This window comes from Vulpes vulpes, chromosome 3, assembly GCF_048418805.1.
Source record: "Vulpes vulpes isolate BD-2025 chromosome 3, VulVul3, whole genome shotgun sequence".
Lineage (NCBI taxonomy): Eukaryota > Metazoa > Chordata > Mammalia > Carnivora > Canidae > Vulpes > Vulpes vulpes.
Window position 1 is genome coordinate 52,944,542 of NC_132782.1, and position 23,486 is coordinate 52,968,027.

General features: G+C 40.5%; 1 protein-coding gene across 46 annotated transcripts in view; it reads right to left on the reverse strand.

The window, feature by feature from the left end:
- LPP (LIM domain containing preferred translocation partner in lipoma) overlaps positions 1-23,486 on the reverse strand; it is a 657,925-nt gene that overhangs the window by 346,838 nt on the left and 287,601 nt on the right. For all 46 annotated transcript variants that reach the window (XM_072752457.1, XM_072752453.1, XM_072752428.1 and 43 more), the window contains one exon: positions 18,375-18,487. In XM_072752457.1, coding sequence (XP_072608558.1) covers positions 18,375-18,487 — 113 coding nt within the window. The remainder of the gene's footprint in view (positions 1-18,374; positions 18,488-23,486) is intronic.

Sequence of the window (23,486 nt, forward strand, 5' to 3'; positions counted from 1 at the left end):
TTGATGTGGGAACAAACACATGGTATGAATCACATATATTTTAGGCGGTGCACAGACAACTTACATTAACGATGCTCCTAGCAGGAATTCCTATTTTTATAAAAAAAAAAAAAAAAGTTTGCCATTGATAAAAAGTAAGTATGGGACTATATCAGGAAGCTGTTGATTTCACCTTAATTGGGAATGAGTGTGAATCCACAAGCTGGCACGCAGTTATGTGTCCACCCTCGGAAATACAAGTTAACAGCGATCTATGCAAAGGAGGACTTCCCTAAACAGAAAGCAGGAGGGGCATGCAGTAAGGGACCATGCTGTCCCAAGCCTCACCATTCTCATCTCTACTTGAAAACTGAGTGATGGGCACTGAGGGGGGCACTTGAGGGGATGAGCACAGGGTGTTATGCTATATGCTGGCAAATCGAACTCCAATAAAAAATATATATACAAAAATAATAATAAAAGACTTTTTTGACTTTGGAATTCTGCTCATGCCTTGCCTCAGGCTTTCCCAAGAAATGTTTCCTTTTTCACAGAAGAATCAAGCAATAACCAAACCGATAGCATTTACTTAGCAATAGTGCCGTACCCATGCTACATTAAAGAACCAGGACAGGGGTGCCTGGGTGACTCAGCAGTTGAGCATCTGCCTTCAGTTCCGGGCATGATCCCGGGGTCCTGGGATGGAGTCCCACACAGGGCTCCCCACAGGAAGCCTGCTTCTCCCTCTGCCTATGTCTCTGCCTCTCTCTGTGTCTCTCATGAATAAATAAATAAAGTCTTAAAAAAAAAATAACCAGGACAAGTAACCAAGGAATAAGGAAAATCAGAATTGGCCATTCCTACCTTTCCTCCCTGACCCCCACTATTCTGGTGTGAACTTTTTTCTTTATGACATATTCCACTTTAACCAATTCTAGGGGTTCTGTTCCCATCTGGAGTTCAAAGTAGAACCTGGGCAGACCCCGGATCCTTACCTGGATTTAAATCAAAAGGACTGAAAGTGGTGAGATGTCTTTGACCAAGTCACGTCCCTTCTCAAGTTTTATGCCCTCTTACAAAAATAGGGCAATTAAATAATACAAACCCCATAGGGAACATTCTGAAAACCCAGTAGGATGAAGTCTGGGAATGGCATGTCCAGCAGAATGGCAAATGCACTGTAGGTTTTCTATAGACACCAGCTGGCTGTGTGTCCTGTAAGTGAGAAGCTTACAGAATTATATTAGGTGAGTTCTAGGAGAGCCTACAAATAATAAAAGAAATGCTGTGGTCTCAGAGTGTGGCTAGATTTTGGTGGCTGAAGATGGCTAGGATTAGGATTGTGAAGGGAAGCTGAGCCTCTTCTAAGGACAAGGACATTTCAGACACTCATTCAAAGGAAAAATTCTTAGTCCCTTCTCCACATTTACCAAATCAGAACCTTGGGGAGCAGGGCCTAGCAGTGTGCATTTGACAAGCGTTTCATTCCCTCGCCCCCCCCCCCCCCGCCCCACCGATTCTTTTTCACATTAAATTTGAAATCTGCTGGCCTTGAATTTGGTTGCCTGGTGCTAATGCAGTGCTAACAATAACTGGAACAATTTAATTAAAATCCCACAACTCTGAACGCATTGAAGGAGAATTCTTTACTAATGTATTCTAACCCAGTTCCCGGGGACAGGGAAAATGCTTGTCTCCCATCCGACAGCACTCTGTTCTCACCCACAGTGCCAACGGAGCAAACACAATCTCCTTCACTTCTCTTCATTTGTAGAAATGGCAACAGCACTTACCACCTCGAAGGGGTGCTATGAGTTCCCATTTATTGGTGTTTATAGAGTGTTCTGATAAATCAACAATAAGTTGGCATTATTCATAGCACCCTGTTGGAGCTTAATACATATTCAATTAAAAAACAATGACAACAATACAGCAATATCCACAATTAGCATTAATTACAGCACTGTATTCTTCTCACCCTGCTGCCACAATTTGATCTAGGCAAAGCTGTTTATGTCTAGAGATCGCATAGACCCTCTCATTAATGAGGGCAATTTTTGCTCAGTGGCATCTGCATTTCCTCTAGTAAAGTTCACATCACACTTGTCTCAAACAATTTTTCAGGGGATCCTCCCTATCTGGCAAACTCTAGGACCAGAGGCAAATCTTTGTCCCCTGAAGAAAGGCAGGATGCTATAAGCATCTGGGAATGCTCTATTTCCCATACCTTCTCTCTCCAAATGGCTCTAAACTCCAGGTCTCCTTTGCCAGGGTGGTGACCACTGCCCCAGTGATTCAGGCCCTCATCTGCTTCATTAGCCTCCTGCAGTTGACTACCATTCCCACTTCCCCCAAGTAGAGTCCTGCTATATTGTAGAAATCCGTCTGATTAGGGATCATCAGGGAATGTCGCTCTCCTTCTAAAGGTTATCGTTCCTTGATGATAACTACCCTCGGGATTGGGAAAATCCCCAAAGCTGCCATCTAAACTACTGAAGAGGGATGCCTGGTGGCTCAGTGGTTGAGCATCTGCCTTTGGTTCAGGCCATGATCCTGGGGTCCTGGGATTGAGTCCTACATCAGGCTCTCTCTGCAGGGAGTCTGCTTCTTTCTCTTCCTGTGTCTCTGCCTCTCTCTGTGCGTCTCTCATGAATAAATAAATAAAATCTAAAAATAAACAAACTACTGAAGAGAAGTAATCCATCTACTTGAACTAGGGGAGTGGCAGCAAGCCCCTCAGGGAATTTGTACCAAAGAAAGAGCAGAGAGAGAGAGACAGTGAGAAACACTCAGGCAGAAGGAATAGCTATGTCTATGTAGTTCAGGGTTCAACTTTCTCCAGAGGACATTTGGAAGCCGCACCAGCCACTGATCAAGAAGGCCTGTCACCATCCCCTCCCCCTCCTTCTCTGCTGGACTCTCCACAACACATCTTGCTGACCTAGGTTTTGCTGACTCCAGTCTCCTACTCTGCATGAGCCTTTGACATGCATAGTTGAGGTTGAGGAATCTGTGCCTAGTGGGTTTGAGGTTTCATCAAGAGAAAAAGAAGGAACTTCTGTGATTTCACTGAGTAACTATTTTCACTACAAAAAATTCCCATATTTATTTTTCCCCTTTTTGAAATGGCACTGAGGAAATGCATGCCAGACTGCCATGAACAGGGGCTGTACTTTCCAAACAGTAGCAAGGACTAAAAATAGAAAAGCTTGATTTGCTCAAGATGTATATAACTTCCTCTCCCACTTCCTTTCCCCACCACCCTGAGCCAGTACACAGAAGTGGTACATGTCAAACAGTTTTGTTTGTTTACAACAGCATCAAAAGCATCAAAAGAGTGATAGGCCTATATATAGTGTATATTCCATAGATGTTTCCAGAAAATGCCAATTGCCAAGACAAAGAAATGAATGAATGAATCATTCAATCCACACATATCAACCAGATATTTCTCAATGAGATAAACACCATGGGTGATACAGGAATATGAACTGTGACCCAGCTTTCAGGCCATTTCTAAAAGGGGAATGAACAAGAGTATAATAGAATGTGTTTAGGACTTTGAGTCTAGAACACTGCATCTGGGGTTGGGGCCAGATCTCATACTAACTGTGTCACTTGGGTGGTTCACTTAAAAAAAAAAAATCTAGTACTCCCCTCATTTCCTCAACACAAGAAAGATGGGCTGGATTAGGACCCTTTCAAATCTGAGTCTCTAGGATTTGTGATGTTAAATAATTTCTACAAGTCTCTTCCATGTTATATTTTGATTCTGGCTTGGTAAAACACAGTTTGGAGGTAACATTAATGTATATGGCATTACATCAGTCCACAAAGAGACATATATTAAATGTCAGAAAAATGAAATACCATTGACTGATTCATTGTAGCCATGATTATGAACTAGATACTACTAGATACTCTAGACTCCTTATCTTAATTAATCCTCAAAATAGCTTTGTAAAAGTGTGTTATTATTCCCATTTTGCATGCGAAGATGGATAATGCAACTGGTAAGCAACAGAGCAGAGCTTCCTGGCACTAAACCCTGGGGTCATGTCACAGGACCACATTATTCAGTCAACAGAGTCAGAGAAAACAGAAGGAAGGGACTGGGGTGAGCTGGTGGTTATCAGAAGTTACGAGGAAGAAACTCAGATTTGAATGTGGCTGTTCAAAATGGGAAAGATTTCTGATCAGTTGAGAGATGATGGTATTTCAGGCAGCAAGAAAGATACAAAGAAAGTTAACTCAGCATGGGAAGCTGACAATGAGGACATCAGTCTCACAAGAGCAAAGACTTGGAAAGAGCACAGTGAGGAGATGAGTTGTGCTGTAAAGGGTGAGGAAGAACATGGAATATTCTGCAAATCAACTAAGAAAAGAAATTTAATGTGGTAGACAATAACAAACCAAAGGAAGAAAATAACATTTTTTGAAGACTAATTGGCTAGGGATATGCAACTGGAATGAAAAATGACAATAACCTAAAAAGTAAAAATTAAGAAAAAAAAAAGAATCAAAAAATGAGCCTAGTGTGTTTTGGAGAGGGAAGATGTTAGGACAATGAATAGGAAAATGAAGACATGAGAGTAAAACTGAGAGTCCTTTTTGAACCAAAATATGAGATGTTGGTAACAAGTATATTAAAAAAAATTTAGACATACTAGCAATGACTGAAGTTTAGAATTTGGAGGAATAGAAAATATGATGGTACTTCTAACAGAGTGGAAGCCTTGGGGTAAGGCAACGAGTAGCTCTGGGACATGCCAAATGTGAAGAGACAGAAGGTTTTCCTGTGGAAAAACTCACTGATTAATGGTATAATAGCTGTCTAAGGAAAAAAGTCATAACTGGTACAAGTCATTAAATAGACAGAGATCAAAGGTGACTCTATTAGAGTTATGACTTCTACTGAGAGAAGACAGAAGGTCAAAATAGAGAACCTTGAGTGGGCATCAAAACTTAGGGGGAGGTGAAAAAAGAAGAGGGATCTGGTACAGAGAAGAGAAAAGGAATCGTTGCAGATACAGCAGGGGAACTCAGGGACTTCTGTTTAGTGAAAACTGGGGGAGGAAGTGAGGAGGTTCATGTCAAGTGTTACTTGCCTGAAAAAGGTGGAAGACATCAGAAAAAGAGTGATCATTGGGGGATCAGAGGAGGTGGCAAATGTGTACGAAGGGCCACTTCAGTAGAGTTGAAATAACTTTAGTTGATGCTAAGACTGTGGCTTATGTGCCAGTTGACAGAGAGAAACATGGCAGGCAAGGAGGGAAGGCTACGAGAGACTCTCATTTAATGAATCTGTAACTATGAAAATACCTCTCTGTAGTTGCCATGGCCCAAAACTGGTTTTTATCCCCACTGGGTCAGGAACAAATTGCTAAAGTGACACTGTACAATTTTCAACAAGCGAAAAGGAAATGAAAACAATCCTCCAGGCACATTTCGACTTACAAAATGGCTTGATGTAAAATGATAAGAAAAATGATGAACTCTCCTGAATGTGCATCGTGAAATACTCTTCTGGCAGCCATGTTTTGTATTTACTTGTTTGACAGTCTCTTCCTGAAAGACCTAAGCCTGAGTCAGCCAGGTACCCTAGGAAGCTCTGGGTCTCCCAAAATCAGAACCCCGACTCTTCAGTGCACCTGTAGCCAGTGACAGCTGCTTAGAAAATGGTTGGCCATGTTCCTCTAAATACTCGCCATAACATCAACTCCAACACTGAAAGGTCATGCAGTAATTCATTGCTCTAAATGTGACGGTGATATAATTTCTAACAGAAAGAACTGGCTCAAGGATATTGAAACAATATTAGCCCCACCCCACAAAAGGACTTTTAAGATAAATACCTACTTTTTTAAACAGTGCTATTAAATGGGTTATTTCTATGTGATCATTTAAAAAATAAAACAAAACAAACACAGATGATAGGAAGCATCATACTAGTTTATGGCAAAAGCATGGCATCATACTAGTTTATGAGATGTGGTTCTGAGGGATGGTCTGCTCCAAATTACATACCATCTTGATATATCATACACAATTCAAACCAGAAGGTGGTTGTAGGGCAGACACAGACTGTTTAAAGCACTGGAAGAAATAATACAAATTATGGGGAAAGAAAGGAATCTGAGCACCTTCTATGCCTCTCTCTCTCCCTCTCTCTCTCTCTCTCCTCTTTTATTTTATGGAGAGGAGGGTCTCATTAACCGAATCCTTAACTTATAAAAATCAACACCTAGATCACATTTCTTACCGTGTGAATCTTCCTGTCTTGTGTAATTTCTATTTCCCCTTTTAAAAAATGGCCATAGAAACAACTGATCCACCAGCAACCAATTTTACTTGTTTTCCACCATAATAAAAATTGTTATCCTTACTGAAGTTTATTGGTAAAACAATATAACAGCCAACAAAAAATTATGGAAAGAATTCCATTTTAAAGGTTTATAAATATCTTTCTCACATGTTAAAGATTTATTTATTTAAGAGGGGGGTGGAGGGAGAGGGAGAGAGATTCTCCAGCAGACTCCCCACTGAGTCCAAGGCAGAGCTGGATCTCACCACCCTGAGATCACTACCTGAGCTGAAATCAACTGTCTGGCGCTTAACTGACTGAGCCCCCCTACATGCTCTTCTTTCCCATATTTTAATACCAAAGTACATTCATACAATCCATTAAGATACAGACAATGGGGGGGGGGGGGGTCTGAAGACAATATTTCCATAGAGAATTCTACAACAGAACTCCTAAGACGAAGAGCTTCCGTGAGTATGTAGAGAGAAAATTGACAATTGGGATTTTGTGCCTTTCATCAGAAAATATATAAAGAAAAAGTAACAATAAAGCAGTGATGGCTAGAGAGAGAGAGAAATGGACTGATAGGACTCAGGGTCTGATCCCTGCCTGGGACACTTAATATCATGGAAACCTGGAATATTACTTAGCTTCTCTGAGCCTGAACTCCTTCACTTGCACAAAATGGAGATTATCTCTACTCTTCCCTTTTTGTAAGTTATTTAAAGGCTCAAGTGAGATCAAGTGGTATGAAAATCTTTTATTTCAAAACAAAACAAAACAAAACAAAAAACACTCTAAGTCAAGTTTGGAATTTATGGAATTTGCAGACCTGGGACAGATCACACTCACAAAACTTAACGACACAATAACGATAAGAATAGCATGACCCCTCAAAACTGGTATAAGTATTGCATGCAATAATATATTGTAAATTATCTAGCAGGGGTGCATAAGTACTTCACTTCTCAATGGATCAAGTAAAATCAGTTATGCACAGAAAATCTTCCCAAAACATTGAGAGTTTCAAAAATAAAATCTGAGTTAATGCCCTAGGTTTTTGGTCTTGGCATCTTCCACTCCCTCTTTTACCCCTTCTTTCAGATCAAGTTGTTTTGTGCCCATGCTGAGTGGATTATGTAAATTACAAAGGAACTAAAGGATTTGTGAGCCCAACAGAGCCTCCTACCAAATCCACGGATAAGAAGAACATGGTATGATCTGTGAGGGGATTGTCAGAGAATATGCCAAAGGCTAGGATGGAAGATGTGCTTATTTCCACTAAAGAACTGCACAGAAAGCTATCTCAGTGGCCCCTGGCCACCAGCCATGAACACATATTGTTGATGACTTTGGCTGCTTTTTGAGAATTCAAAATGATCTGTCTTCTCTCATTTGTAAGGGAATTGGTAGTAAGCCAAAAGGCTTAAAAGTCCCCAAAATATATTTTGTTTTTGTTTTTGTCCATTTAAAAATAAATCACTGCTACCATGACACTTGTGAGATCTAAAAGAGTTGCCTCAACAACTTGGACCTTAATTTTTTATTAATCGGTTGAGATATATTTGTTTCTTTTTTTATATGTGAAAATCAGATAATATATTTTGTCAGTTATAAATCACTGTGAAGTTATAAAGAGGTGATATTTTATTACCAAAGCAGTAAATTTTAGAACTATAAGAGATCTAAAAAGTTTAGTTAATCCAAACATTCATTTTATAGAAGGAGTTTGTGGAAGTATTTCTTTAGCAAAAGACCCCAAATCCCCAAATAGAGAGGAGCAAGGAGTGGAGATACCGGTGAACCTTGGGGAAGCAAACCAAAGACAGTGACAACTGTTCTAGAACTCAGCACAGAGGCCAGCTGGCCCAGAATTGCCCAATAGTGATGACATCAACAGTAAACATTTACTAAGCACTGGGATATGTCAGGCACTTACAATATTCTCTATGCACATCATCTCTTTGAAACCTCACAGCAATCCAAAGAAGTGGGTTCAATAACTATACCCAGTTTACAGATGAGCAAACTGAAGTGTGGAAAGGTTAAGAGGGTGAGCCGTACGCATACAGCTAGTGAGTGAGGGGCCAGGTGTCTGGACCCTGTGCTTACAGTCTTCGCCATCATACTGTATTAGCCCTAAAGCTTGACTTGGTTTAGATGATGATGCAACAAGAGGGCTCTTCTGTGGTGAAGCCCTCGAGGGCAGGAGAGTGAGCTTGAGATAAAAAACAAAAGGTAGCAACACCTGACTTTAATAGCTGACTCTGAGCTGTCACAACAAGAAGGGTGAGGGGGTGGGGGAGCCTCTTGGGAAAGGATGTTTGGAGTATAGAATGTCATAACAGCAGTAAAATCACTTAGTGAGTTCATCCTTTCTAATAAAAAGTTCTTTGCCACATTCCCTGATGCTCCTGGTGACACAGTCATTGAGAAACTTGGATGAGGAAATGGGAAGGGAACCTATAAGCCAGGAGAACTTAACCAGAGCCCACCCCATAGCCTGCTGTTGCCTTACTTGGCATATATATGGCAAGCACAAATGGGGCTTTGCTACCCGCCTGTGGATCCTCATAGCTAATAAGCAGCCTTAAGGGCTGTAGTAGAGCTTGCTGGTCTGCTCTTGGTCTGTGTATCTCAGGGAAACCCTTTCACTGGCCTGTCTCCCCCAATTACATACAGAAGGTGAAGACCAGATGCAGATACCCACTCTGTGGTCACCATGCTGTTTAAAGGGCTATATATTCCTGATGGAGATAAAAGATAAAGTTTGGAGTACAAGAGCTCTACCAGAACAGTAGATCCACAGCCACTCCCACCACATTCCCTCCCCTAAATTCAGGTGGAAGTAGCATTTGTGAGTCAGGAGCAGACTATAACAACAACAACAACAACAACGTAAAAATAAAGAAAAGAAGCAAGGAATAAAGTTTCTTCCATATGACAGAAGTCCTGAAAAAGAATACGAATAGGAAGAATGGAGAAGGAATCCAAAATCATAAAACAGGGGCTCTGTAAGAAAGAAAATGGCAAAAGAAAAGTTAACATGCTTTTTCCCAAATAACACAAGAAAATCCCTCTTGGCTAAATAAAAACTTGACTCATCTGATCAAACAGACACACTGAATGCTGATTGGAAGGAAACACTGGGGTGAGGAGAGGGACCCTTATCAAGGCACAGGGCAGTGAAACCAGGACTCCCACAAATAAGGCCAGCAGATCCAACAAAAAAAGTTCAAAAACTGGAAAAAGAATCAGACTGGAATCAGATTTCTCACTTGCAACAGTGAATGATATTAAAGTGATAGTACAGAAACCTGCATTGAATGCTGACAAGGGAAACTTGACTCTTGAATTCTACCTGTAGCCAACTTTCACTTAAATATAAAGGCAAAAATAAATAATTTTCAGATATATAAAAACTTAGGACCTAAGTCATCCATGCAAGCTTCCTCCCTGCCAAAAAAAAGAAAAAAAAAAATCACTTGATAAAGTACTAACGGCAGAGGAAAAAAAAGAACATAAAACAATCAGGATGATAAATTCAAGAGAAACAGCAAACAAGACACACTGCAATAAACAAGTAAAAGTTGGAGGTTATCAATACTGTGGTGATACAATTTAATGTGAGAAATTATTCTTTAAAAAGAGGTTAAGTTATAAAGTTTAAAATATTACAGCACATTCTCCAAATTGTCTTACTAACCTAACCCTTTGGGTGCCTCAGGAAGGAGACCTCACATGGTAGAGGTACAAGTGCAGATATCATAATTTTTCCTTGATAGAGAAACATGATTGAAAATGGTTGATCTACACTGTTTGACTGGTTTACATTAGGAGACACAGCATATTAAAAAAATATACTAAGCATACTACAGCTTTGAAGAAATCACTAAGATTCTCGCTGGGAGAGGCAAAATGGGATGGACACTTCCACTGACTCAGAACAGACCAACTACTGGGATCCCTGGGTGGCGCAGCGGTTTGGCGCCTGCCTTTGGCCCAGGGCGTGATCCTGGAGACCCAGGATCGAATCCCACGTCGGGCTCCCGGTGCATGGAGCCTGCTTCTCCCTCTGCCTGTGTCTCTGCCTCTCTCTCTCTCTATGACTATCATAAATAAATAAAAATTAAAAAAAAAAAAAAAAAAAGAACAGACCAACTACAATTTCTTCACCTGTCTGCGGGCAAAGAACATTTTCTGAAATAGGCAAATATGGTCAATTACTCCCTATAAAGAAGCTCAAAGGGATCCCTGGGTGGCGCAGCGGTTTAGCGCCTGCCTTTGGCCCAGGGTGCGATCCTGGAGACCTGGGATCGAATCCCATATCGGGCTCCCAGTGCATGGAGCCTGCTTCTCCCTCTGCCTGTGTCTCTGCCTCTCTCTCTCTCTCTCTGACTATCATACATAAATAAATAAAAATTAAAAAAAAAAAAAAGAAGCTCAAAAGCTAGAGCAAACCTGACCTCCTTGGTTATCCTAACATCCAACAGCATTACTGGCCACAACCAATTTCCACACAGGACTCTTCTTATCCAGCAATTCCACAATCCTTCCCTATAGAAAGCACGCAAACGCCCTAGGTTACTTGAAGATGGTAGCAGCAGTGGTGATCGGGTTAATATGTATGAATGAGCATGTCTGTGTACATACACTCCATTATGGATCCCCAGGAAAATATTTACCTCTTTAAAAAGGTCCTTAAGAAATAAGCCACCTGGGTGGCTCAGTGGTTGAGCATATGCCTTTGGCTCAGGTCATGATCCTGGGTCCTGGATGGAGACCCCACAGGGAGCCTCCTTCTCCCTCTGCCTGTGTCTCTGCCTCTCTCTCTGTGTCTCTCATAAATAAATAAAATCAAAAGAAGAAAGAAAGAAAGAAAGAAAGAAAGAAAGAAAGAAAGAAAGAAAGAAAGAAAGAAAGAAAGAAAGAGAAAAAGAATGAAAGAGAAAGAAGAAAGAAAAGAAAGAAAGAAGAAAGAAAGAAAGAAAGAAAGAAAGAAAGAAAGAAAGAAAGAAAGAAAGAAAGAAAAGGAAGAAAGAAAAAGAAGAAAGAAAAGAAAGAAAGAAAGAAAGAAAGAAAGAAAGAAAGAAGAAAGAAAGAAAGAAAGAAAGAAAGAAAGAAAGAAAGAAAGAAAGAAAGAAAGAAAGGAAGAAAGAAAGAAAACTATGACATTCCATGAAAAAGGTTCAAATTGCTAAATGAAATATTGGAATACCCCCTACAGGCTCTAGACCTACTACTTTCAAAGAAGCATTTATGAGTGTAGATACCAAAAATATCTCTCTTGGCTCATCCAAATACCCAATGAGATGATGATTCAGAAAGAAAAGCAAATAGGAAACCTTTGAAATTCACTTGTAAAAAGTCACACTGACCAAAACCAAAGACCCACCAGCTCTGCTAACGACACACTGACCTACCAGTGCAGACCAGAACAGGAGGGGACAGTCATGAAGCTACTGCTGTCACCAGGGTCGCAAACCACCCTGAACACCAACTAGGGTTTGCTAACCCAAGGCCCAGGAACAAGGTAAAGGGCCAGAAAGAAGCAGTCCTTTAATCTGTTCTCCTGGATCCAGATATTCCTGTATTCTCACTGGGCATAAAAGACAAGCACTTCCAAGTGGATTCAAGCTTCTGACTATTTTGGTTTTGTTCTGACAGGACCGCATGTTACCTCTACTCTTAGCCTTTCCAGCCTGGATCTCCTCTTCTACTCAGAATCCTCCTTCTGAGCACCCTATTAACAGGCAGTTGGAAGGACTGACTTCTAGAATAGGGTAGGCCAAAGCCATATAAAGCAAGTCCTGCTGCCTATATCTGTGGGTGCATGAAAGAACCTAGCCATGGCTGTGGATCTGAGTCTTCTGTGCCTACAAGTAAAAAATCTGTCATTCCACCCCCATGACCCTGATAGTACTAGAGCAAGAGTCCCAAGACACAGAATCCAGTGCCAACTCTGTTAACACTACAGTAGACTTTAAAATTATTATTGATGTAAGTGGATAGCTGACAATAATACGCCATCCACCATATGCATAAATGAGCTCTGAAAATGTTTTTGTACAAGAAATGAACTGGCCGACAGACTGTTAAAGACCATAAATGATTTCAGAGGTATCCTTTCTTCCTTCTTTTTTCAATTAACTCTGGGAACTTCCCCAAAATCAGTGCACAGCTCACGGGACTCTGTTCTTACTTGGTCCTCAGAAAAGTCACCTCTTTCAGCAGCTCTTAATGTTCAACGTCTTGAGGCAGACTTCACTTAACCCTTCCCTGGCCTAACCATTCCTTTGCACATAAACCATGCTCTACGGGGGGAGGAAGAAAATCACTGGGAAGAAATCATAAAGAGACAAATTTCAGTTCCGTAAGATAAAGATTTTAACATAGGGAGTAACAGGCAACAGCCATCACGGTCTGTTTATGAAGGTGATGGGACCTGAGTGATGGCAGTCACATCTTGCCAGAATAAAGGGGGAGATGAAAACTCAAAGAACACAAATCCCTGGAGACTGGGTCAGAGAGAGAGAGAGAGAGAGAGAGAGAGGAGACATTAACAGGAGGTCACGAAGAAAAGTCAAACATAGATGTCACAAAAAGTGGACATTAAATATCAGGCACCTGACCTCGAAGCCATCAGAAATCAGGAGACAAGTCTGGGAGGAGCTCAAGGAAGTGTACCAGGCAACTCAGAGCTGTCTGCATGGGGTTTCCCACCAACGCAACAGGTTATGCCTGCTGGTGTGTTAAAAGCACCACATGGCATCCAACAACAGATCTGGGGATGTCACCCTTATATTTAAAATATTAACAAACACTTGCAGTAAACTGTTGATGATTTCAGAATAAAGGGTGAAGTCTACAGTTTGGAATACAGGCCTATCACACTACTTTATGCTTTCCTTCAGTACTTTTATTTGTGTTACTTTATTGCTGAAAGATCTATTCCCTACCATGGGAAAATTAAGTCCCACCCAGCCATCAAAGTTCAGTTGGATTGAAACTGTTCCTAAGAATCCTCCTAGATCTCCAGCCAGTTAATTTGTATCCCCCACCCTCTACCACACCTGAGGACCTAGACTGTACTTCTGATCAGACCATGGTGACTAAGAAGTAATTTACGACGGGACACTTTAGTCTAAGAGCTGCGTATGTGTAAATCTCCCAAATGGGTTTCAGAGGTACTGCATGTGATCCATCATCTTCTTATCTTTCAACATCATCTCACCTACAATAGCCACCCATAAATATTTTGTTTAAAAAAAAAAAAAGAGGTCCAAACAAAAGAAACGGACTTGAACTATGATCTCTAATTCCCTTGTAAACCTGAAATTCTATGAGGCATTCTCCCCTGTGAAACTACTCTAAGCAATGCTACAGACCTGCCCATTAGTGGGCTGAAATTAGAAGAAATTACCAACTGTGGCATCAGATGAGAATAATGCTATACAGTCCCAAGGTCGAAACTCAGGGCACCAACCCATGATGCCATGTTCTAAGGCCACAATCCCTAGTTTTAGGGATGCCTGAGTGACTCAGCAGTTGAGCATCTGCATTTGGCCCAGGGCATGGTCCTTCAGTCCCGGGATCAAGTCCCACATAGGGCTCCCTGCATGGAAACTGTTTCTCCCTCTGCCTGTGTCTCTGCTTCTCTCTCTGTCTCTCATGAATAAATAAATAAAATATCTCTAAAAAAATCCCTAGTTTTATGTGCCTGACTTACAGAAGGTATTCAATTCATAATGAATAAATGGAGACTAAATGAATGACCCACTAAATGGGTCACTCCAATCCTCACAGGTATTGAGACCAAATTGATCCTGACAGAAAAGGAAAGATAAAGCCCTCATTTGTTTTCCAAGATTCATTCTTTTTCTAAAACAAAACAAAACCAAAACAATAATTCTCAAAACAGGAATTTTTGACACTAAATATTTGCCTTTGGGGGAAAAAAGTGCACAGCAGGTGTCAAAAATTCAGAATGCCAAAAAAAATTCAGGGCACCAAGCAAAAGTCCAGCAGCACCTGATCCTTCCAAATAAAAGTATGTAATCCCCCCATCTGAACCTTATAGCCTTACAGGACTAAAGCAAAATCTTGCGCAATGTCATCCATTACAACAGGAGGACAAATCCAGAAGTTAGATTTCTCAAGATCACATATAGATTAGAGGATCCATACCTTCTAGAGTCTCAATTTCCCCAATTTGCAAACACAGGAAATTAATTCATTTAGCAAGTCCTTGAAGCGGCTTAACTATTGGCTGGCGTTAGGGTTGGACTGCATGATCTCTAAGGTCCCTTTGGCCCTGAAAACCTTAATAGTTCTTATAGTCAGACTTCGTAGACATTCTTTTGACTCAGACCTGAAAATTTGGCTGGAAACATAAACAGGCTTCTACATAAAAACACACACTTACCAGCTAGAATTTGGACTTGGGAACATGAGGTTTCACCACAGGTAACAGGAATAAGTGCAAAATCTTCTCTGGTAATTATATTAGTTTCGGCTCTATTATAGTTCCTATTCCAAGGTGCTTCAAATTTGACCAGAGCAGGGCCAAGTCACTATCATGCTCACACAAGGGAAGGGTGTGCCGGTTTTCTTTTGAACTTGCCAACGATCTTCCATATATTCAAGAATAGCATGCCTCTCCTATCAGACCTGTCCTTTCCCATTTGGCAATGGGAATTGGCAATTGCCATTGCCATCGGTGTTTTCTTTTTCCTTCCTTCTATTTTGCAAAAATCATAAGCCAACATGGCAACCAGTTTTTTATTTCCTTCCTTTTAAAAAACAAGGTCATGGAGGCACCTGGGTGGGTCCATAGGTTAAGCGTCTGCCTTCAGCTCAAGTAATGACACCAGGGTCCTGGGATAGAGCCCCACATCAGTGCTCCCTGCTCAGTAGGGAGTCTGCTTCTCTCTCTCCTCTGCCTCCTCCCCTCTGTTCATGCTCTCTCTCACTCTCTCAGTAAAATAAATAAAATCATATAAATAAATAAATAAACAAACAAACAAATAACAAAGTCATGATTTTCCCATAGTTATCAGGACAAGGTCCATAGAGAAGAAAAGCATTTGTAATTTTAATGAAAGCTCATGCTTGAATTTTTCTTAATTAAACCTTTTAGGGAAACCGTATTACTATTGCTGTTGTTATTTTTATATACAAATAGTTATAACATCAAAATATCTGGGGTAGTCTGGGTGGCTTAGTGGTTTAGCACCACCTTCAGCCCAGGGTGTGATCCTGGAGAACTGGGATCGAGTCCCACGTCGGACTCCCTTCATGGAGCCTGCTTCTCCCTCTGTCTGTGTCTCTGCCTCTCTCTCTCTCTCTCTCTGTGTGTGTGTGTGACTATCATAAATAAATAAAAAAAAATTCAATTATGAGAAAAGCTGGATTTAGTGTGATCCGTTCAAAACCATGTAACTAGAGGGGAGCCTCTGTAACTAGGTGGTGCAGTCAGTTAAGCATACCAACATTTGGTTTCAGCTCAGATTGTGATCTCAGGGTCCTGGGATCAAGCCTTTTGTGAGGCTCTGAGCTCAGCATAGTATCTGGTTGAGATTCTCTCTCTCTCTCTCCCTCTCCTTCTGCCCCTGCTCCCTGCATGCTCACTCTTTCTTTCTAAAATAAAAGGGTAAATCTTTAAAACACACACACACACACATAACTAGAGTAAGTTGTTCAACTAGCAGTCAAACACAAGTCTTCTGTCTCAAGGTCAAACAAGCTTTTTAGAACTGAAGATTTAAAATGCAAGAAAATAGTTTCCATTATATTCTAAGAGAGCAAATAGACTGAGTGAAGTTTTTAATTATGTAAATTCAATAATATGCAAAGAACAGCCTGGGACCAAAAGAGCAAAGGTATATAAAAGACAAATTTAAGAGGTGTTTTTTTTTTTCCATTGTTAATAAAAAATGACTAAAAATAAGTAAAATTGGTCATGTTATTTCTATTTGCCAGAGGACCTATCTGTTGCATGAAATATAGACTTTGCACGACTCCTATCCATTAGTGGAATCTGAGCTTTGATTTTACTAGCTTCCTACATTTTATCAGCAAGGTTTTATAGGAAATTCAAGATTTTTGTAGGAAATCCATGACATATATATCTAAGACATAATTTTTTTTAATAGATTTAAAAGATCTAGGCGCCAAACTGAATTGGCAGTCGCTGGTTATAACTGGAACTTAATAATTTTATCAATAGTACAAAAAGCTGGGCAGTCCAGGTGGCTCAGCGGTTTAGCACTGCCTTTGGCCCAGGGTGTGATCCTAGAGACCCAGGATCGAGTCCCACATCAGGCTCCCTGCATGGAGCCTGCTTCTCTCTCCTCCTGTGTCTCTATGCCTTTCTCTCTTTCTCTCTCTCTCTCTCTTTCTCTCTCTGTGTCTCTCATGAATAAATAAATAAAATATTTTTAAAAATAGAAATAGATCTACCACATGATCCAGCAATTCCACTACTAGGTATTTGCCCAAAGAACATGAAAACACTAATTAAAAAAAAAAGTACAAAAAGCTTTTTCTTTTTTTTAACCTTTTTTTTTAAAGATTTTATTTATTTATTCATGAGAGACACAGAGAGAGGCAGAGACATAGGCAGAGTGAGAAGCAGGCTCCTCACAGGGAGCCCAATGTGGGACTCGATCCCCAAACTGGGATCACATCCTGAGCCAAAGGCAGAGATTCAACCGCTGAGCCACCCAGGTGTCCCAGAAAAAGCTTCTTCCATTAGATTCTCCTATATGAAAATATACTCCTACAAACTCACATGGTTTACTCCCGTCCCCTGCTCAAATCATTGTTTAGGTGTCCCCCTCTCAGCAAAGGCTCTGGACCACCTTTCCTCCAACCCAGAGCCCTGATCTCATCCCAATGCACTTTGTATCAATGTACGCATTTTGTTTCTATCAACCAGTTTCACTAACCTGTGGGTTTCAGCAGGGCAGGACCTTGTCTTTTTGCTATAGAATTCCTAGTGCTATAAAGGTATACACAGAGGCACACGGAATATTTGCTGAATTAATGAATCATTTCTTCCTTTGTCTCTCCCAACCTAAAATTTAGGAGAAGGAAAGCCAGTCAGTGGACTAAACCATTTAGGCAGTCCCCATGGCTTTTCCTCTCTAAAACTTACTATGGGAAATTGTAAATATATATCAAGGTAAACCAAATAACAGAATCAACCTCCATGCACTCAAGAATTACCAACTCATAACTAATCTTTCTTTCACCTATTTTCTCACACATTAGTCCTTTACTCTTATTTTGAGGCAAATGCCAGACACCATTAATTCCCTTCCCAAATATATTGACATTTCTCTAAAAGATAAGGACTGGTTTCTTTTCTATATATCTATAGTAACATCATCACCCATAAAACACAACAATAATTCTATGAGTTTGTTATTTAGGTTTCTTTCCTGATATGAATAGTATTTAGTTGCCCAAATGCTGGCATCTGGTCACCAGTGGCTCTACATGATCAAAGGCTAAGTACTTCCACTGTTGCTTCTGATTCCAACCCTGAGTTACTTACAATCAACACTTTCTGGAGCACAAGACTTGTATATAATCAATACATACTGTAATATGCATCCTTGACCTCACTCAGAAAAGAATACCCCAAGAATGTTTGCTGGTGCTTAGGCTAGAAAGATGTGGCTGACCGATTAGGACCCATGGTGACCAATCAGAACCTTAAAATACCACTCTTACTCATGTAGAAGGTACTGTTTGTGGATAGAGAAACAAAGCAATAAAAAAAGCACGCTTGGGTCCCCAGGACAAACAAGAAAATGTGGAATTCAGAACTGACACTCCTAAAAAAATGGCTTGCAGTTTCAAAACAAAATTAGTAGGTAAAAGGATTTCCGGAGCTTCAGAATGCAAGCCAGCAGAACTCTGAGAAGCTTCAGCTGGGGATGTTGCATTAAAGTACCTTAGCTCTCTGTGAGTTGTAAAGCTTTCTTTAGGCTCCGGATAAATGTTTATCCACCACAGAAGCGATCACTGAATTCATGAGCTTCCTAGCATGGCCTATTAATATGACTTCAACCACAGATCTTACCTGCGCCCTGAAAGTACCTTCATCAAGAGGTGGTGGAGGAGGGAAGTTTCCAGGGCTGGATGGAAGAGCACCAGGATCATCTAGAGGTGGAGGGGGGGGTGGCAGAAAATCACCTACAGAAAGGAAATACACACATGAAGTTACTAGACATGCAACCATATAGCTCTCTTGCTCTCTCTCTCTAAGATTTTATTTATTTATTCATGAGAGACACAGGCAGAGGGAGAGCCAACTCCCCACTGAGCAGGGAGACTGATGTGGGACTTGATCCCACGACCCTGGGATCACGGCCTGAGCCAAAGGCAGATGCTCAACCCCCGAGCCACCCAAGTGTCCCTGTATAGCTCTCTTAAAACACATACACTTGCTGCTGTTTTACTGCTTTCTCATTGGCCTTGACATATAATTTTTTGTCTTGTGGAGCAATTACTCCCTATTCTAGCTCTCTTCAGTTTAATTAGTAGTCTTAATTTTGAGAAGAATGAGGACCAGAGTTGCTTCTCAGAAGTGACATAAAAGCTGGTTTAAAGGAGTCAGGTATATTCAGCCAAAATAGGGAAGGTGCTTGGGGGCAGGGAGTAGATTGCTGAGGTGTGTAAAACTTGGTACTTATCTTCAGTAATGTTTTAATCAAGTAGAGGAGGAAAAAATATGTACATAAATAAAGACCATACAAGATAAAATATAGTAAGATGGAGAAACAAGCTCTTCTGGGAGCTAAGATAAAGGAAAGCTCATGTCTAGGTGGAGGAACCAAGGAAGGCTTCACCACAGCATGAAAATGGTCCCTGAACATTCTGATATGGACAGCAAGCCTACTTGGCAGAAAGACCAGCAACAGAGGCATAGGTTAAAATAATTCAGGGCTGGAGAATAAGGAGCAAGTTATTAAGATAGCATAAATATAGGAATGTAAAATCATACTATTAGGTAATAAAAACACGTGCAGTGACAACAAAAAACTTTTAAGTATGTTGCACGTCTGGTCAGTAGTTTAAATTTTATCATGTACACAGTGGGGATCCACGAAGCATTTCTGAGAAAAAAAAAAGAAACTTGGTTGCAATATGATTTACTAAAGACTAATCTAGAAGTACATGGAGGAGAGATTAGGAGAAATTAGAATAAGAAACATCTGATTTTGAAATCTATATACAATCCAGGCAGGAAGTTATGAGGAGTTAGCATATCAAGAAAACTCAAGATCACTGACCAAACAGAACAGCATACTAATGTTATGCTGTTGTAAGAGAGAGCATCTAATCTCTAAGATTTGAGGTGCAGATATAGAACTAAGAGCTCTATGGCTTTACGGCATGGAATTTAAAAAAAAAATACTTTGCAAAAAATCCTATTAGGAAAAGGAAATTTCCTTTGTTTAAAAAAAATTCTCTATTTGTCTCTTCCTTTCTAAAAATAATATTTTAACAATAATAAATAATATTTGTAGATAAGTAGCTTTTCTTTGCATTTCAGATGCTCAAAACTTAATGGGAAGGCATCAGGTTCTATCACTCAGTGAGCTGCTTTGGGATAATACCAAAATATGATGATGTAGGCCTTCAATAAAAAAGAATCTAAACGGCATAGTGGAAGGATGGTGGCTTGGATTCATTGTTCTGATACACCTTGGAGATGGTTCACTTGGGCCCTATTTGCCCTATAAATAATAGTCTTAGAGTTGGAAGAGTAGCTGTTCAACCTAGCTCCCCACTATATTTAGACTACCAACCAGTCAGCACTGTATTTAGAGTATTGTGTTTTATGGACCGGTACTATACACCAATCACTGCTAAGATTTTTAAAGGTTACCTCTTAGTCCTCCAACCCTCTGTGCTGATTGTTCTCAAATGTTAGAGGACACTAGGATCTCAGAAAGATCTAGTTAAACACAGATGGCTGTGTCCCACCCCCAGAGCTCCTGATTCTGTAGGTCCAGGGTGGGGTTTTAGAATGTGCATTTCTAATAAACACCCAGGTGATGCTGATGCTATTGGTCCTGGAACCACACTTGAGAACCACTGCATTAAGTAAAGTATTACCTTAGTCCTATTTTTAGACCCCATAGGATTAGAAAGGTTAAATGACTTACATCACATAGAAACATTTCTGTTTCTCTTACCTTTTTGGGTGTGCATATCTGGAGACATGTTTTATCCATATCCTTATTAGGGTCATAAATCTCATAAACCTTCAATAACTCTACTCTGGTTCTAAACACTAGCTACTTACTAGAATCAGCAAGAAAGTGTATCTAAAAATGCCGATGCCCAAATTCCATCTCACATCAATTTAATCAGGATCTTGGGAATGGGGGAAAGAAAGTAGGGAGGAGGGGTCAGGTGTCAGTACTCCTTTAAAACCCAAATGAGTCTAATGGGCAGTCAGAATCAAGAAACTAACTTAGCCTTCCTTTGATCAAATACCGCACTAAAAAGTATTTAACACGTGTTAAATAAAAAAGAATTGTCACCAAGTTCTTTTCTGCCTTGAAACGTCAAAACATATGAAAAGAACCCTCAAAATGAGATCTTAAGTCATCAGCATAGGAGGTCTAGGCTGATGGAGGCTGGTGCTACCAAATTCTAGTGCACAGCCTAATTTTCTGGTTCGAATGTTCTCTCTGGACCTATGTCTTCTTCATACCTAATTTAAAAGAGATTTCTGAGCTCCTTCTTATACTTTACCACGTTTTATTGTCACAGAGACTGCTGAAGCATTGAACAGGCTCCCTGCAGAGAACCTGATGCAGGACTCAATCCCAGGACCCTGGGATCACTACCTGAGCCAAAAGCAGATGCTCAACTACTGAGCCACCCAAGGCTCCCTCCTTCCTATATTTCTAACACAAAAATTGAATATAAAGTGAGGCACAGACTGATGACAGTCTTGGAAGGGTGAAACTACACAAAAGACTGACATATTGTATTTTTAAAAGAAATAACTTAAAAACAACAAACATCTAGACTGTCTATTCCAGGTGAATATTAGATTAAGATTTTTTAAAAGCCCTAGTAATAAGCTCATAATTATCACATAATTTTCAGTTTTTCAAGCTTGACCATCATAGGCCTCTTCCTTCATTCTTCGGAGTGCATCTCACATTTTAAAATGGTGTGGAGGAGCAGGTAAACGTCTAAAAAACAGACACACACATGATGAGGATAGAAAATGGGTCCAACAAAAGGCGGGGGGAGAAAATGGGTCCTTTGGAGGGAAACATAACTAGTTGAGATAGCTAGAATGAAAAGCTCTTAATTACCTTAAATCAGACTAAGAACTGTTTCGAGAACTCTGATTTATGGTTCACCATTTTAACAAGCCATTAAGCAAAGGAAAATGCTTCTTAGTTGCAGGAAAAATAAGTCCACTTGAGAGAGAAGGCAAATTTCCATGTTTAAGGAAGAGGGCAAAATAGAAAGAACAAAGTGCATGTGGTGTGTGTGTCTGTGTCTCTGAACTTGCTGGGGGAGTGGGATCCTTTCCATTCTCAAAGTTTTTTTTCAAACAATGAGAAAGCACCGGGCTTAGAAACTCAGGTACCTGGGTGGTTCAGTGAGTTAAAGGTCTGCCTTTGGTTCAGGTCATGATCGCGGGGTCCTGGGATCCAATCCAGCACCATGGTTGGTGGGGGGGAGGGGGGCTCCTTGCTTGGCAGGGAGCTTCTCCCTCTCCCTCTGGCTCACCCCCCACTCATCTTTCTCTCTCTCTCTCTCTCTTTCTAATAAATAAAATCCTAAAAGAGAGAGAGAGAGAGAGAGAGAGAGAGAGAGAGAGAGAAGCAGCTCAGGTGGTGATTCGGCTAGAGAAAAACATCCGAACAGAATCAGCTGCAGTACCTTGCAACTAGCAATGCTAAGCTGTAAACCTTCACATTAGTGCATGGCCTGTCCTCCTCCCCACTTGCCAGGGAAATCCAAATGGAACTTACAGACCCTGTGAGTTAACGGGGCATTGAATAAATCAAGCAGGCAAGCCAAAAACAAACACACCATCAGGAAACTGCAACAATCCAGGGATACATAAAATCTAAGATAGAAACATTTAGTTTTAGAAGAAGGAGGGTAGTTCCAGCCACATGCCTACAAACTTGGTTTCCTCCTTACCCTTTTCCTCACCATCCAAAGCCTACCCACATACAAAATACATTTAGCCCTTGCCTGCCAGGTAAAACTCCGTATCATCGCAAAGAATTCTGCAAATATTCAAAAGATTTTTGCTTTGTGCCAGATGTAGCACCACGAGGCAGCTAAAGAGTGAGTGGTGTAAAAGTACATATTCCTGACTCTTAAATACTCTTTATGCCAACTCACTGCCATAAAATAGCCTGTAATGCATGGCATTAACTTGAAAAGCAAGTGAAGCAAATCTGCCAAAAGCCCAGGTATGCATACTTTCTGCAGCTACCCTGCAGAAAGGGTAGACTGCCTAGACTTCCTAGACTACCTTGCTAGTCTAGGAGTTCAAAGATGGTAGCACCGAGAAGTAGATATGGCTACATGCTGGGAGCTGAGTTTTCACCCTCTACAGTTGCCCTAGGAACATGGTTTGGGCATGTATGAAAGGCATCTACCTACCTGCATGAAGAGCTCACTTATCTCTTTATAAAATAAAAGCCCCCATCAGCGGGGAAAAATAACAAGAATTTATTAGCAAAGGAGGTGATAAATGAGTAGTTAATATGTGATTGTAGTGAAAAAGCACAAGGGAATAATTAACTCAGATCATCAGTGAAGTCTGAATTAATTTTCTGCACTTAAAAAAAAAAAAAGCACCGTTCTTTTCCTTCTTCAAGCATATCCATGTACAGCTGCACACATACACAGGGATTCACACAGCAGCCCCTTTTGTGCCTCGTACACAGTTCAGATCTATCACAGCATCTATAATACCTGGTTGCATTTAGCTGTTTATGGCCATTCTCTCCTCCTGCAAACTGAAGCTCCTAAGAAGTAAAGCCCACTTACAGTTTCTTTCTATCTCCACATCTTGGCATGAAGTTTCGGCCATGGTTACACTCTCAGTAAACGTAGGCTGAATAACTAACATACAGAAAGTCATTTAATTACTTAATTGATGTGTTGTTGTTGTTGTTGTTGTTTTTAAATGGTC